Consider the following 13,622-nt stretch of genomic DNA (forward strand, 5'->3'; position numbering starts at 1 on the left):
CTTTTTAGTGTTTTAGATTCATCGCCACCACTACCAGCTTTCTATTTGAAAGGATAAACGCACTGTATGACTGGCCATAACTTGACTTTGGGTGTCTTTACAGAAAGCTCTTGCTGTCATCTTTCGCATGTTAAAAGGCCTTTGAAACAACAGGACTATTGTGCTGGGGGGCGGGGGGGGTCAGGTCAGAGGCGTGAGCAACATGGGATCAGCACATTCCTCACATTCACCCACACCGTCATGCTGCAGTCAGCTGATTGGAGATCTGGCATTTACCCTCATGGAAACCTTGCGACAAAACAGGCTCTGTATCTTTAACACACTCGTCATTAACTGGATTACACAGGGAGTGCCTGCTGTTATATATATATATATATATATACACAGTCCCCTGTAATGTAGCTGATTCCTAATATAGAGGCATGGACTTAAATGTCTTGATCCCTTTGAATAAAATAAACAAGCTGTTTGCAATACATTTCACTGTATGATGATTTCTAAAATTACAAGTTTATGATGTTATACAGTTCTGTCCCTTTTATCCCATATATTATGTCTCTCAGTTCTTGGAATAGCCTGTCGTCCTATGTGCGTCAATAATGAAAGATTTCAAATTATGGGGAAAAACAAGCAAAAAATCTGCCTGAGGTTGCACTTTGTGACAGCGTCATGACTTCCATAGAACAGCCTGACGTGTAAAGCCCGAGCAGTGAGGAAGTTAATAGGGGCTTTGTCTTTCCTATGTCATCATTGCTCATACTGTTGATCTCAATTGCGCAATTAGGCTTGTTGCGTTAGGCCTCTGCTCTTCGTGCTTCTTGCCTGGTGATATTTAACTCCTCCTCCTACATTTTGCTCTCAGACTTTGCCAGCACAACTTTCAGCAAAGGAGCCCACTCCCTGCATCTGCTCTCCATCAGTGTGGTATGTGCTAGAGAGCCTTTGATCTTCCCCCCCCCCAACTCTACTGTGTGTGCATGTGCATGCGGGAGGGTGAGTCAGACAGACATAGAAAAGACTGTAGTGCTCGTTTACACAGACAATGCCCAATGGATGAAAGCAAGCGGAAAGACAGTGATACAAAAGAGCAGTAAACATTCATTATACCCACAGTTCTAAGTCCAGCCTGCAGTTAAAGGCCTAATTAATGCCGCTTGATCCTTGTGCTGGAGGAGCTGAAGTCCACTCCTCTGTACTATTAATGGACAAGTATGCACAGCCATGAACAGAACCAACAAATGCCACTGGTTTAATCTGAGTTGTAATGCTTACAAATGGAATAACACAATGTCTCTTTTTGTACTGCAGAATTTCAGTACTTAAAGGGTGGGGAGGCTTCCTCCACGGGCCCCAGTGACCCCCTGCTACCTTTTGTTTTTGTGTCAAGTGATAGAGAGCACTTTGAAACTGAACACCAGTTCAAACAGGAGGCCATAATTGCAAAGGCAATAGGACCACTGGAGGGGCCTGAAGCAGTAAGGGCACCTCCAGCCATGAAGCTCCTTGTGAAAACAAGACAGGGGCAGTAAAATGTTGATGAGAATGCCAGACAAAGGTGGAGAAGTGGCACATTCATCAGAGAGGCGTGAGAACAACTGGACTTGTGGGGATATTGGAAAGGTTGAGATTTTCCTTGACATCCTCTCATAAGGTGTGGCCATTTGGTTACATGAGCCATTCTGTGAGCCATTCTCAGAAGAAGCAATTAAGCAGATTACTAGGCCATGGTCGTTATTATTAGACTGATTTGCATCTTCTCACATGGAGCCAGGTGAATAATAAGCTATTACAGAAAGAAATAAGGATGTACCTGTAGGCCAGCAACCAACAAAAGGAAAGATGAGAATAGGAAGCTAGACAACTAAATGAAATGATAAAAATGAGCAATAGTAATGTGAAAATAAAACTCCCAGGCATGCAGATAAAAAGTCACGTCATTGCACAAACAATCACATGCATTAGCCAACTGCAATAAAGTCATAATCAAATAAAGTTGTTGAAAGGGCCCAAGGGGTCAACAATAAAATGAGCAAACCTGATTTCACCATCACGTAGAGTACATGATATCAGTAGAGTACATGATATCAGTATCAGGAAATGTACCAGGACGAATATCGTCATGTGTTTCCCACTATTACTGCCCCACCTTCTGTAGGCTCATATAGGCCTGTGCAACTTTATACAAAAGCAGTCATATCTAATAAAATGATGCGATCCTCAATACATTTGTGCCGGGGAAAAAAGCGAGTGATGACAATATTCAAAGGATATTTTGACGAAAACATGCGTAAACCCTTATTCTCGTTCGATATGGAAAACTGGAAACTTTACACAAACACACATCAGAAAAAATATGATCCCTTTAAGAATTCCCAGATTGTACTCTTTGTTTACATAACACAGGGTGCGATCCATTGACTATGTGAGGTGGCAAAAGTAGGGAGTTTTACTCCAAGTACCATAACGTTTTTTTTACCCAACAATAAAGTAGACGAAAAGTACTTCCATCTAATGTATTTAAGTACATTTATCACCTCACACAGCACACTCGGGTCCAAAACACTATTTTAAACAAATATGTGGTGTGGCGCCCCCCCTACACAAAGTAAAGAACAAGGCAATGGTACATTCCGGCCCTGCTCCTCGCTGTTTTTGTATCTGCTTCAGAGCGGATTCAACCGCCAAGTAAGTTACATTTTGCCATGTCACGCTAAAGTAGTTTGAGACCACTTTAATGATAGAAAACTGGATTGTCGTGGGCACAGAGACGTGCGCAGCTGGATACAGGGTCTGACATGAGAGCCCGTCGTGTTTTCTGAAGATAATCCCCGGTGACTGTTGAGCCGCTGCTCTTACTGTAAAGCTAATGTTAGTCAGTGAAGCCAGAAGCCTCATGTTTTCTTCGAGCCAAGAGGAGCACTGCGCCCCGTCCAAAGACCCGGTGAAGTACGGGGAGCTGGTGGTGCTGGGGTAAGTTCAGCCTTGCCGATATATATATATATATATTATTTGGGATAACATAACCTTATAGACTTCCAGTACGAGAACGTGAAGGCGGGTGTTTATCTGGAGGAAGTTTCACGAGAGGGCACCCGCATAGGTGACGTAGCAACGTTAAGTGTAAGTTGGTGAAATAAGGTGTGAACTCTTTCACTGTGTTTTTATTTTAGACAAACATCGACTTGTACACAGCTATCTTTCTATATATATATATATTCAGGAAAAAACATCGAGCCCAGTTTTAGATTCACGCGCTCACGTTACTCCACTAATCAGGACACGTGCACAATCAGAAATGTGTACGTTTACGCGTCCCCGAGGTGGTGGCAGCAGTGCTTCAGTCTCTGTTTTTTTTCATCCCAGTTGTCAAACACTGTAGCTACATTTGAACCAACCAAAGTGTCTCAAGGTTGGTTCAGGGCAACTTAAGTAACCCGGAAACCCAGACTCTGTCAGCACCAGGGCGCTCGTTCCGATCTTAAAAGTTGGGTTCATGGGGTTTTAGGAATTCGGAAGTGGTGCTGGTCCCCCTCCCCCAGCCTCCAGGCTTCTTCCTATTTTCTAAACTTATCTGCAGCTCAGACCGCACAACTTTACACTGTAGTCGCACTACAAGGCCATGGTTTGTACGATGTCCATGGTGCTAGAATGGACCTATAGATCATTGTTGCGTTCAATAGTTTGAAATCACACACCTTGCGTATCCACTGACGTGTCCTGTCCACATGGTCAGGTAGGGGACCTTAACTGTTGGCTTTATCACCACTAAAGCCCAACATCAGCTAGCATACAGTCCTTTATCACGATATACAATTTTAATTCACAATATCCATGTAAATCGTGTCATAATAATAATAACAGGGAAATGTGGAGTAACTGCATGGATACAATTACCAAACATGACATATCTGTTCTTAGTTAATCCAGCAAACTAAACACTTGGAACTGATGACTGTTCATCATTTTTACAATAAAATAAATACTTAAACCATCACTCACAATCATCAAAATAGTTGCTGATTCATTTTCCTCCGATCGACCAATCAATCGGTTGTTTCACACTCACCACATGCCCAGTGAGATCTTGTGTTTAGGCAGCATTTCACAGGTTCTCCGTTTCAAGTTTTACCATTTACACTGAAAATATCATATTGGCACCAATATTGCAACATGTCAAACATCACCCATCCATAATCTGCTGATGTTATAAAACCAGGTAGTTATAGTGTCATTAGTATACGTGTCTCATCCTGCCACTGAGTAAAAGCTGGTGAGTCTTTTTTCAGGATCTGTTCAGGAGACTGTGACCAATTATCACTCTGAACAATCATGTTTGCATTAATAATCTGTCGGGGCCAACAGCTGCCACAGATAACGGACACCTGCTGTGTCATCAGTGATTTGGGTTTTTGTCCAGTTCGGCAACTGACTTAAAATGAGCATTTTGAGGTGTTTGTGCTCAACACGCTATAGAGACGACGTGTCTGTAGATCCTTGTAAAGGGTACACATGCAGAGCATGGTGGAGTGTACTCCCACACCCATACTGCTTATTGCAGGGGACAAAAAAGCGCTGACTGCTTATTACCCCGGGCTGAACGCATGGCGTGTGTGTAGCTGATACTTTTGTTCTCTCTCCCGACATAAAGACACATATTTGAATCAGTTGTGACGGGTGTATAATCACAGCCATGACATCACATCCCCGCTGATAAAACTGATGGTAGACAAGATAGCTGACGGCACGGAACAAAGCTTGTTTGAGCAGCACTTCCCTCGGTGGTTTGTTGCCATGACCGTGGTGGTGGCTCTTATTACTTGCATGGCTGCCCCCCCTCCCATCTCTCTGCTTGGACGGATTGGCTTGGTGCTGGTCAGTGAGGAGAGGGGGGGGTATCCTGGAAATGAAAGGATGGATTGATCAGGACTCAGCCTCTCCTCCGCTTCCTCTGTCCATTGTGACTGGGAGACTGGGCCTATTGATTGAACTTTGTACACGTCTCCCCCTAAAGAGCCACTCGGTAAAGCAAGTACACAAATCAACGTCTTTGGTAAAAACTGGCACAGATTGTTTAGATGCTGATGTGGTGTTCATCAGTCAGATGGGTACTTAAATCTGAGTCAGTAGACCGATGATCTTCTCCCTCACCGTGCCATCTGGCTGCCTCCCGTGCTGTGATGATTTACTGTTTTATATATTTGCACAGTTTAGATTGACCCACTTGAAGCACTTACAGCCCGTGTTCCTACTTTTGCAGCGTCATCTTGCCTCTGTGACCCTCCTCCTTCTGCGAACACTAGCCTTTTCATTTAGCATAAGAGGTAGGAGGTGCTGTTGGCTCCTCAGTGCAGCCCCGGGGACGATAGGTGATGTGCCAGAGTCTTCTAATCCCGGCTCCTAAACATTGGAGGGTAAAGCCGCGGTCTTGTCTGGCACAGGTCAAAAGGGACGGTTAGAGGGCAGCTTTAAAAAGCCTGAGCCTAGTGTGACGGTGGCGCTTCCTAAATGACAGAACATTGTTCCTCAATGCAATGCTGAATAATAGAAAGAGTTTTTTAAAGAGCCAGGATTATATTCTGTGGTTAGAATTCATCATGGAGAAATGCTGAACTGCATATCATCTTATTGTGTGCTGTAAATGTGTGAGACATCAAGGCAGGTATCCAACTCAGACATACTATATCTGTCTAGTCGCTCTTTATTTAGGAGTACAGAGTCAGGATGGTGTTGATTTAGCTTCAAAAGTGTGTTTATGAATAATAGATCATCAGTATTCCTTTTCCACATGGATCTTTTTGGACCATTTTATGTTATATTTCTCTAATTTTGAGGTGTTCTGTCCTGTACCGTGTTACCAGAGTGTATGTAAAAGACAACCACTATTAATAATAAACATTAGAATTAAAAGCCTTTGCAATAGTGAACAATCTAAACACTAATGCGGTTATGTATCCACTATTATTTAGTCATTTCCCTGCTGCCGTCAGTGTATTGGTACTTTCATTCAGTGCCTCTCTAGCTCTCTGGGAGGCTTGTCCTACAGGCCAGCTTTGTGCACTGTGCTGACTGGGACCATGTGTTTCCATGCCTGGCCAGCCGTGAGGAGACACGGGACAGGTGGACTCGCTTTGGAGGGGACGTAGGGAGGAGCAGAAAGGGACCTCTTGTTGCGACTGTTGCTTTTGTGTTGCAACAAAGATTTGCAGATCGTGTCGTGGTTGAAGAGTTCACTCCCTCGTGATAGTGCATTGTTACGCAAAACGCCAGGCTTTTAGATAGCGATATTTGCGTTGTGCAAAGTGTCCGCTCAGCACACCGTGGTTACATGCGAGTGTGTGGCAGACGGCCTGTGTGTTGGATGGGGAGTAGAGCATGGGGTGTCCCAGCTGGTGGATGGGGAGGAGGAGCGGTCCTAACGGAGAGGGGGCTTCTTCATTCACGAGGAGCTGCCGAGGCTCGGCGCCTCACAGCAGACCGAGGGGCAAAACAGAGCATTCTCTTCCAGTGTTGCCGAGGCTTTGAAATTAAGATCTTAGAACTTCACGTGTGTGTAAAAAAAAAAAAAAAAAAAAAAAATCCAACTGTGAGAAAACGCTTTTCAGTCGCGTGAGCCAGCTTTCCGCCCACACTGTGCTTTCCCAAAGTGATAGCGAACCTGACGTGCATCTTAAAACCCGGCTCCTGCCTGGGACATGCAGCAAAAGAACAGCTGCAGTTAGCACAGAGTTGGCTCACTGAAATCACAAGTACCAGAGTGCATTATGTAATAAGAGACATTATCCAATGTAAGGCTTAGATTGCTAATAGGGGGCATTAGATTTGCCAATGATGTAATGCACGGAAAAGCTCTTTACAAAACGGAAATGTTTTCTAAGTCTCCCTGTTTACTTGTTCTATGAATTCAGCCTTTTAAATGTCATTGGACACATCTTTCTGCAGCTACTAATGATGGGAAGCATTTTCATAAACATTTTTTTTAATGCTAATTTGCTGTCCTTCCCCCCCCTCCCCCCCCCCCCCCCCTCCCGTGGCAGGTACAATGGCTCTCTGCCCAGCGGAGATCGGGGTAGACGGAAAAGCAGATTTGCGCTGTACAGGAGGACCAAAGCCAACGGTGTTAAGCCGAGCACTGTGCACATCCTCAACACGCCGCAGGCCAGCAAGGTACAGACCGCATCAGAGGACGAGTCCCAATGAACAGCCGTCTGCTTGTTTGTTATTGTATGTTTTTGTTGATGTACGTGTGCAGTTTTTCATTCACATTGTAACTGACCTCAGCAGATTAAAGGTGGAGGAACGACAGCTGAGGGGGAAAAAAACACCACAGACGTTTTCAGAGCAGCAGAGTGATTTTTTTTTTTTTCAGTAGCTTATGGAACTTGCAGTGAGCTCCGTTGCATTATTGTTGGCAGCCCCGCATGTTGACATTTCCAGTACAATAACTGTAGTTCCTACCTGGGCCTCATAGCTTTTCTTTGCCTGCCAGAAACTGCCTCGTCCAGTATAACACGTCTGCATTCCTGCCTTTGGTTCCCAAGCAAAAACTGCTAAACAAGCGAGAGGAACTGCTTACCCCTGCACCTCCCGGAGGCCAATATTCCAGACATTTGTTGGGCGTTTAGATCGGTTGGCAAAAGGCCCTCTGGTTCAGGTTACTCTCACCTTGTGGAACCTGACTCCTGGTCTCTGAGGTTTTCTCTGTGACAGAGGCTTCTTCATCGCAGAGATTGTGCATCATTCCGGTTGCGTTTGAGCTGAAACGTGGCCTGTATGAAGTATGGCTAAATGTTTCTGCTGCTCCATCCTACGAGTTGTTTCTCAGTCAGAAAACAATGTTTGCACCGGACCCGAGCGTTTTTTACTGCACAGCTCAACTTAGCAAAGAGTGCCCTTTACGCAATTAGACACACGACTGTCTGAGAGATGGGAGCTGCCGTGACCTCCTTCACCTTTCAGTACTGTCCCTCTCGGCCACCCTGTTACCAGGCCTTGGGTCAGGAGGGTCGACTGAAGAGGAAGTTGTTGCAGTTGGCTGACCCTGCACCCTCAGCTGTACACACAGCCAAATATAGCCATTCCTTAAGAAACTAGCAGGGTGGTGAGCTTGATTTTAGGAGAGCCTTCTTTTTGATTAAAGAGTAAAGTCAACCAAGCCATCTCCTGTTTTTTTTATTATTTTCTTTTTTTCTTCAGCAGTCCACCAACTCGCTTCAGTCTCAGACGAATGAACTGAGAGTGCTCTGTGGCTCAGAAGCTCACGTGTCTGTGCACACTCTGGTGTTCATGACGGATAACGAGGAGCTCCCATGATGCCTCTGCCAGCCTCCTATTCAAATCCAGCCCCGGCTTTTCTCCCCCCCCCCCCCCCATTTAATCTCAATTACGGCATTTGCGCAAGTGTGATTGTTTACATTGGCCTTCCTTTGGGGACTGGATCACCGGTGGTTTTATTTCCAACCCTTCGACTGAGAAAGTGTGTGTGTGTGTGTGTGTGTGTGTGTGTGTGTGTGTGTGTGTGTGTGTGTGTGTGTGTGTGTGTGTGTGTGTGTGTGTGTGTGTGTGTGTGTGTGTGTGTGTGTGTGTGTGTGTGTGTGTGTGTGTGTGTGTGTGTGTGAGACATTTTGGGGGTTGGGTGTTGTGCTTATAAAAATATATGTTTGCATGAACTTCTTTCAGCGGAGCACCATTTGTTTGTAGCGGCGCGGTCGAGACGATGACATTTGTGTCATCTGTCTCTGATGTGCGTGGAAGCGCTGATGACCCACTTTCTCTCTTGCACTTGGAGGGGGGGGGGGGGTTGTTTTGGAAAATGGAATTTGCAGATTAGAGCGCGATGATAGTGGCACATGTGGTAAAGTGTTGATGGGAGCGGGGCCCGAGTGGCTCTGACCCACCCTGCCTACGCTACACTGACTGAGAGCAGCTCAGCTGGTCGGCGAGCTCGTGTTAAGTGAGGCCAGTTTATGGTCACTGTCACGGGAGTGTGATTTATCATGCACTTCCCCGTTTCCTCTACCAGACATTCTTGCCACAGATCTTTGCTTGTAGGTAATATAATAAAGAAATGTTGTTGCTTTGCTGTTTGTTATAACCCAGTAATAATGCATTGTAGTAAAACGCCTGCCGATGTTTTGTTGTTGTAAATAACAGGGTGGAAAGATATATTCTCTCCAGCTCCTGTTTGTGAACCGTTGGCACTCAGATCTGGTGTTAAAGCCACAAGCCAAGACATGAAAGGGTTTCTACTGACGTCACTATGACACAACACCGTAAAAAACACCCCCTTGTTGTTGGTGTGCTAAGTGCTTCAACCTAAATAGTTAGAATATGTATTTGTTGTGTTTTAATGTGGCATCACAATAGGGTAGCATGTTTGTAACGAGTTGGTTGTGATGTTTCAGGCTGTGAACTGTAAAGGCCAACACAGCATCTCCTACACACTGTCCAGGAACCATACGGTGGTGGTGGAGTACAGCCATGACAAAGACACAGACATGTTTCAGGTGAGAACCCAGGAAGAGACACTGTCACCTGTTAGGATTGTGTTTAGAATAACACGTCCTTTCCCAGAGTCCCATGAATCCAAATTTCTCCCTTCCTGAACTTAACACTGCCCCAGATTGTGCACGTGCACTGTCCACTGGTCTGTCTTAATCTGAATGTACAGCGAGGAGACGACGACCAGAGGGAAGTCAGCACTGCAGGCACGTGCTTCACATTCAGCTCTGTTTTGTGTCCAAGTGTCTTTAAACAACGCTGACTAAATAGTCAAGCAGCAGAGAAGTGGAAACTAAGATACAAGCAACACTTGTAGATGTTAGAAATGAGGAAATGCTTATTTTTTTTTACCTCCGCTTGTTAAGTTTAAGAACCGTTTGGATATTTCTTTCATTGTCTGATATCACATGCACCAATATAATAATAATATAGCATGAAATTCATTGGTTTCTGTGTTGCTTTGTAGATTGGGCGTTCCACTGAGAGCCCCATAGACTTTGTGGTGACTGACACAATAGCAGGAGGCCAGGAGGGAGAGGAGACTCCCATCACACAAAGCACCATCTCCCGCTTTGCGTGCCGAGTTGTCTGCGAGCGTAACCCGCCTTTCACTGCTCGCATCTACGCAGCTGGGTTTGATTCTTCCAAAAACATCTTCCTCGGGGTAATTACCAGTTTTACTTGCACTGCTGTCCTATTGGAGGGCTGGATGGCCAGTTTGTTTCTTTCAATCTAGTCCTAGCCGACTTCTAATCAGATAAACAAATTCCTGTCACTGTTTCACTTTCGTCTGTACTCCGTCTCGCCTGCAGGAAAAAGCCGCAAAGTGGAAGAACCCCGACGGTCACATGGACGGACTGACAACCAATGGTGTGCTGGTAATGCACCCCAGGGGCGGGTTCACGGAGGAGTCAAAGCCGGGCGTATGGAGAGAGATCTCCGTTTGTGGGGATGTTTACACACTGAGAGAGACCCGCTCAGCACAGACCCCAGGCAAACTGGTCAGTAGAATCATACATGCGGTATATACGTACACAGCAGAAGTGTCACTGCGACTTAAGTGGAGCAGATGCAGGATCAGGCAGATGTTTCTCAATGCACAAATATGTCTGTGACGGTTGCATGCATGTCCAAAGCATTCTCTCAGAAACTAAATGTGCGTCTGCAGGTGGAGCATGAGAATAATATACTGCAGGACGGCTCCCTGGTGGATCTGTGCGGAGCCACGTTGCTGTGGCGTACTGCAGAAGGCCTCTTTCACACTCCCACCCAAAAGCACCTGGAGGCTCTCAGGCAGGAGATCAACGCAGGGCGCCCCCAGTGCCCCGTGGGCCTCAACACGCTCGCCTTCCCCAGCATGCAACGCAGCCGCGCCCTCTCCTCCCTGGAGGACAAGCAGCCGTGGGTCTACCTGGCCTGTGGCCACGTTCACGGCCACCACAACTGGGGCCACCGCTCGGAGCAGGAGGCCAGCGCTCAGCGAGAGTGTCCCATGTGCCGGGTGGTCGGGCCCTACGTGCCGCTGTGGCTGGGCTGTGAGCCGGCCTTCTACGTGGACACGGGCGCTCCCACTCACGCCTTCGTGCCGTGCGGACACGTGTGTTCGGAGAAGTCGGTCAAGTACTGGGCCGATATCCCTCTGCCCCACGGCACCCACGCCTTCCACAGCGCCTGCCCCTTCTGTGCCACCCAGCTCGGCCTCACTCAGGGCTGGTCCAAGCTAATCTTCCAGGGCCCGGTGGACTGAGCCGAAGGGTCCTGCACCGGCAGAGGAGATTAGACAGGAATGCCAACATGCTGTGAAACTGTTCCGATTATTTTGTGCTTTCTTTTGTTCGTGTAAGCCAGCTGTGGGAAGAAGTAAGTCTTCTCAAGTTCCGGTCATATACTGTGGATTCTGCACAACAGAGAGCCACTACGGCTTGTTCAGGGGCCTCGTGTGGCTATTTGGATGGCCACTGTGGGATACAGAGACGTGAAGCACACTGGACCACAGATGCCTTGCTCCTCCAGAATGAAATACTGGTTCAGCTGTTTTAAACTACAAACGACTGCTGGTTCTCCATTCCGAGGGCTGGAGAATTAAGGTTGTTGAAGGAATAAATTGAGAATGATTTAAAGTTTTTACAGAGCCAGACAGCTGGACTGTTGGCTGGGAGAAAAGCCAAGAGAGACTCTGGGTCTAATGGCTAACTAGTTAAGTGCTCCCCATTGCCCCGTCGGCCCTGAACCCCCTAATGGCATCTAGGTCATGTAGTTCTCCAGATTTGGGCTTCCGTTTGCTAAACAGACTTTAAGGACTTAATGTACAGAGATATAATCCAGTGCCTCAAATCCCATTAAACGGTGGGAATATTTTTAATAAATGAGAGAAGATGGCAAAGGGAGAGATAGTTTTGCATTCATAAGACATATGGAAACGACACATGGATTCTTCAACACGTTTGTATCTGACAGAAGAGGTATTTTACTACACTGAGGCCCATGTAGTGTTTTGTAATGCAAATGTTAATATATTTTTCTCCTGCATAAATAACGTGTGCGTGTGTGTGAGAGTGTGTGCATGTGTGAGTGTGTATGTGGGTTGGACTCCCTTTTGGCTTTGTTTAAATCGGCCTGCATCATTTCATCCCGATCCCCTTTCTATGATCTCGCCCGCCACCCAAAACACTACCAGAGAGAACAGGAAGCGAACCAGCCTCGCAGGCTTTGACAATGAATGTACTGAAATACATCGACTCTCCTCACTGGTGGTACTTTAACCATGCAACTAACTTTCTCAATGGCTGTGCTGTTACAGCTACAGGCGAGGCCAATTGGCAGTGAAAGATTAGAGCTGTACCACCGTATGCATCAGCCGCACCTGCTCGCTTAGCTTGCTAGCTAGCCGTGCCCCACACACACACACACACACGTACTGTATTCAATCTGCACTGTTGTTAGCTTTATCCCATGCTGGGTCTGATCCAATGATTTGTACGCTGTTAAACCTGGGCACAGTCTCAGCAGCATCCAGAGATTATACCAAATATAAGGAGGAGCTGGTTCCCCCCCCCCCCCCCCTCCACATGCAAGATGTAACAACCACTCTCTCCGATCCAAAGTGTTTCTGTAAACAATCCTAAACCCAAACTGCTGCTACGGTGGAATGTTGACAGCTCTGGATTATAGTCGAGGCTGTTCAGCTGCTCGCAACCAGCTCCAAGGGAATAATGATATTATCACACACCGTGCCAAATTTGGTAGGTTCTATTGTGTGTGTGTGTGTGGATGAGTCAAGTTGTCCAAAAACCCAAGTAGCAGATCAATTGAAACTGAAGAATCTGGGACGAATCGTGCATTCTTCTGTGATGTTCGCTTACCAGACTGCCCATCTGCAGAGTGTAGTTGGAGGCATTCACTCTGCCTCTTGTACATCAAGTATTGAGCGTTAGCATTATGAGATGTTGAGGGTGGCGTTGCTATTAGAGCATTCAAATGTTCTTCAGGTTGCATTAAGGATGAATGGAACTGAGAGAGGGGGCAGAATCCACCTTGATTAAGGGCGTCACAAAAAAAAACACATGATCACAATAGCAGTGGTGGACTGCTGGGGGATTTGACTTTGTTGGCTCCTTCTTAAAAGAAACATACCTATCCGCAGCATTACGCTTCACTCGCAACCACAGAGCGTAACTTCCGAGCAGGGTCAAGTACTAAGCCGCATATTGTACAGTAGCATTCCTCTCCAACACTTTCAGCTCCAACACTGTGCCCACTGCTTAAGGCCGTGTTCTGTAACAGCTGCAGAGTAGCGGCCCCAAACATTCCTCCTTGGTAAACATGGGTGGGGCTCTCGGTTCACCCAAGGCCTTGTTCAATGATTTTGTCTGTACACAAGCCATAGAACACACTGATGCTCCCCATGCCTCCTTTGCAAAGAATAAAAGTTTTTAAATGTCTTAAAGTGAGTTGTTTCTGATTTTAGGCTGAGAGTCTGGTACGGTGTGGATGTGATATTGAGTCAGCGGCTCATGAAGGCATGTGCAGTTGACGGAGCTACTTTTGTGAGGCCTCTCTGCCTTTTGAACTGCAGATGTCTCCAGCTGTGTACGCACAACACAGCGGTAATGTTTAATCACAGT

The 13,622-nt window shown here is 46.3% G+C and overlaps 1 protein-coding gene across 1 annotated transcript; it reads left to right on the forward strand.

Moving 5' to 3' along the window:
- Nucleotides 1-2,654: 2,654 nt before the first annotated feature.
- On the forward strand, nucleotides 2,655-13,444 carry peli2 (pellino E3 ubiquitin protein ligase family member 2). Its single transcript, XM_076107812.1, has 6 exons — nucleotides 2,655-2,970; nucleotides 7,035-7,164; nucleotides 9,402-9,503; nucleotides 9,965-10,162; nucleotides 10,311-10,499; nucleotides 10,667-13,444. Exons 1-6 carry the CDS (start codon nucleotides 2,867-2,869, stop codon nucleotides 11,243-11,245), a joined length of 1,302 nt encoding a protein of 433 aa, XP_075963927.1. The 5' UTR covers nucleotides 2,655-2,866; the 3' UTR covers nucleotides 11,246-13,444.
- The last annotated feature ends 178 nt before the right edge of the window (nucleotides 13,445-13,622 follow it).

This window comes from Anarhichas minor, unplaced genomic scaffold (assembly GCF_050575085.1).
Source record: "Anarhichas minor isolate MPS153535 unplaced genomic scaffold, ASM5057508v1 ptg000040l, whole genome shotgun sequence".
Taxonomy (NCBI): Eukaryota; Metazoa; Chordata; class Actinopteri; order Perciformes; family Anarhichadidae; genus Anarhichas; species Anarhichas minor.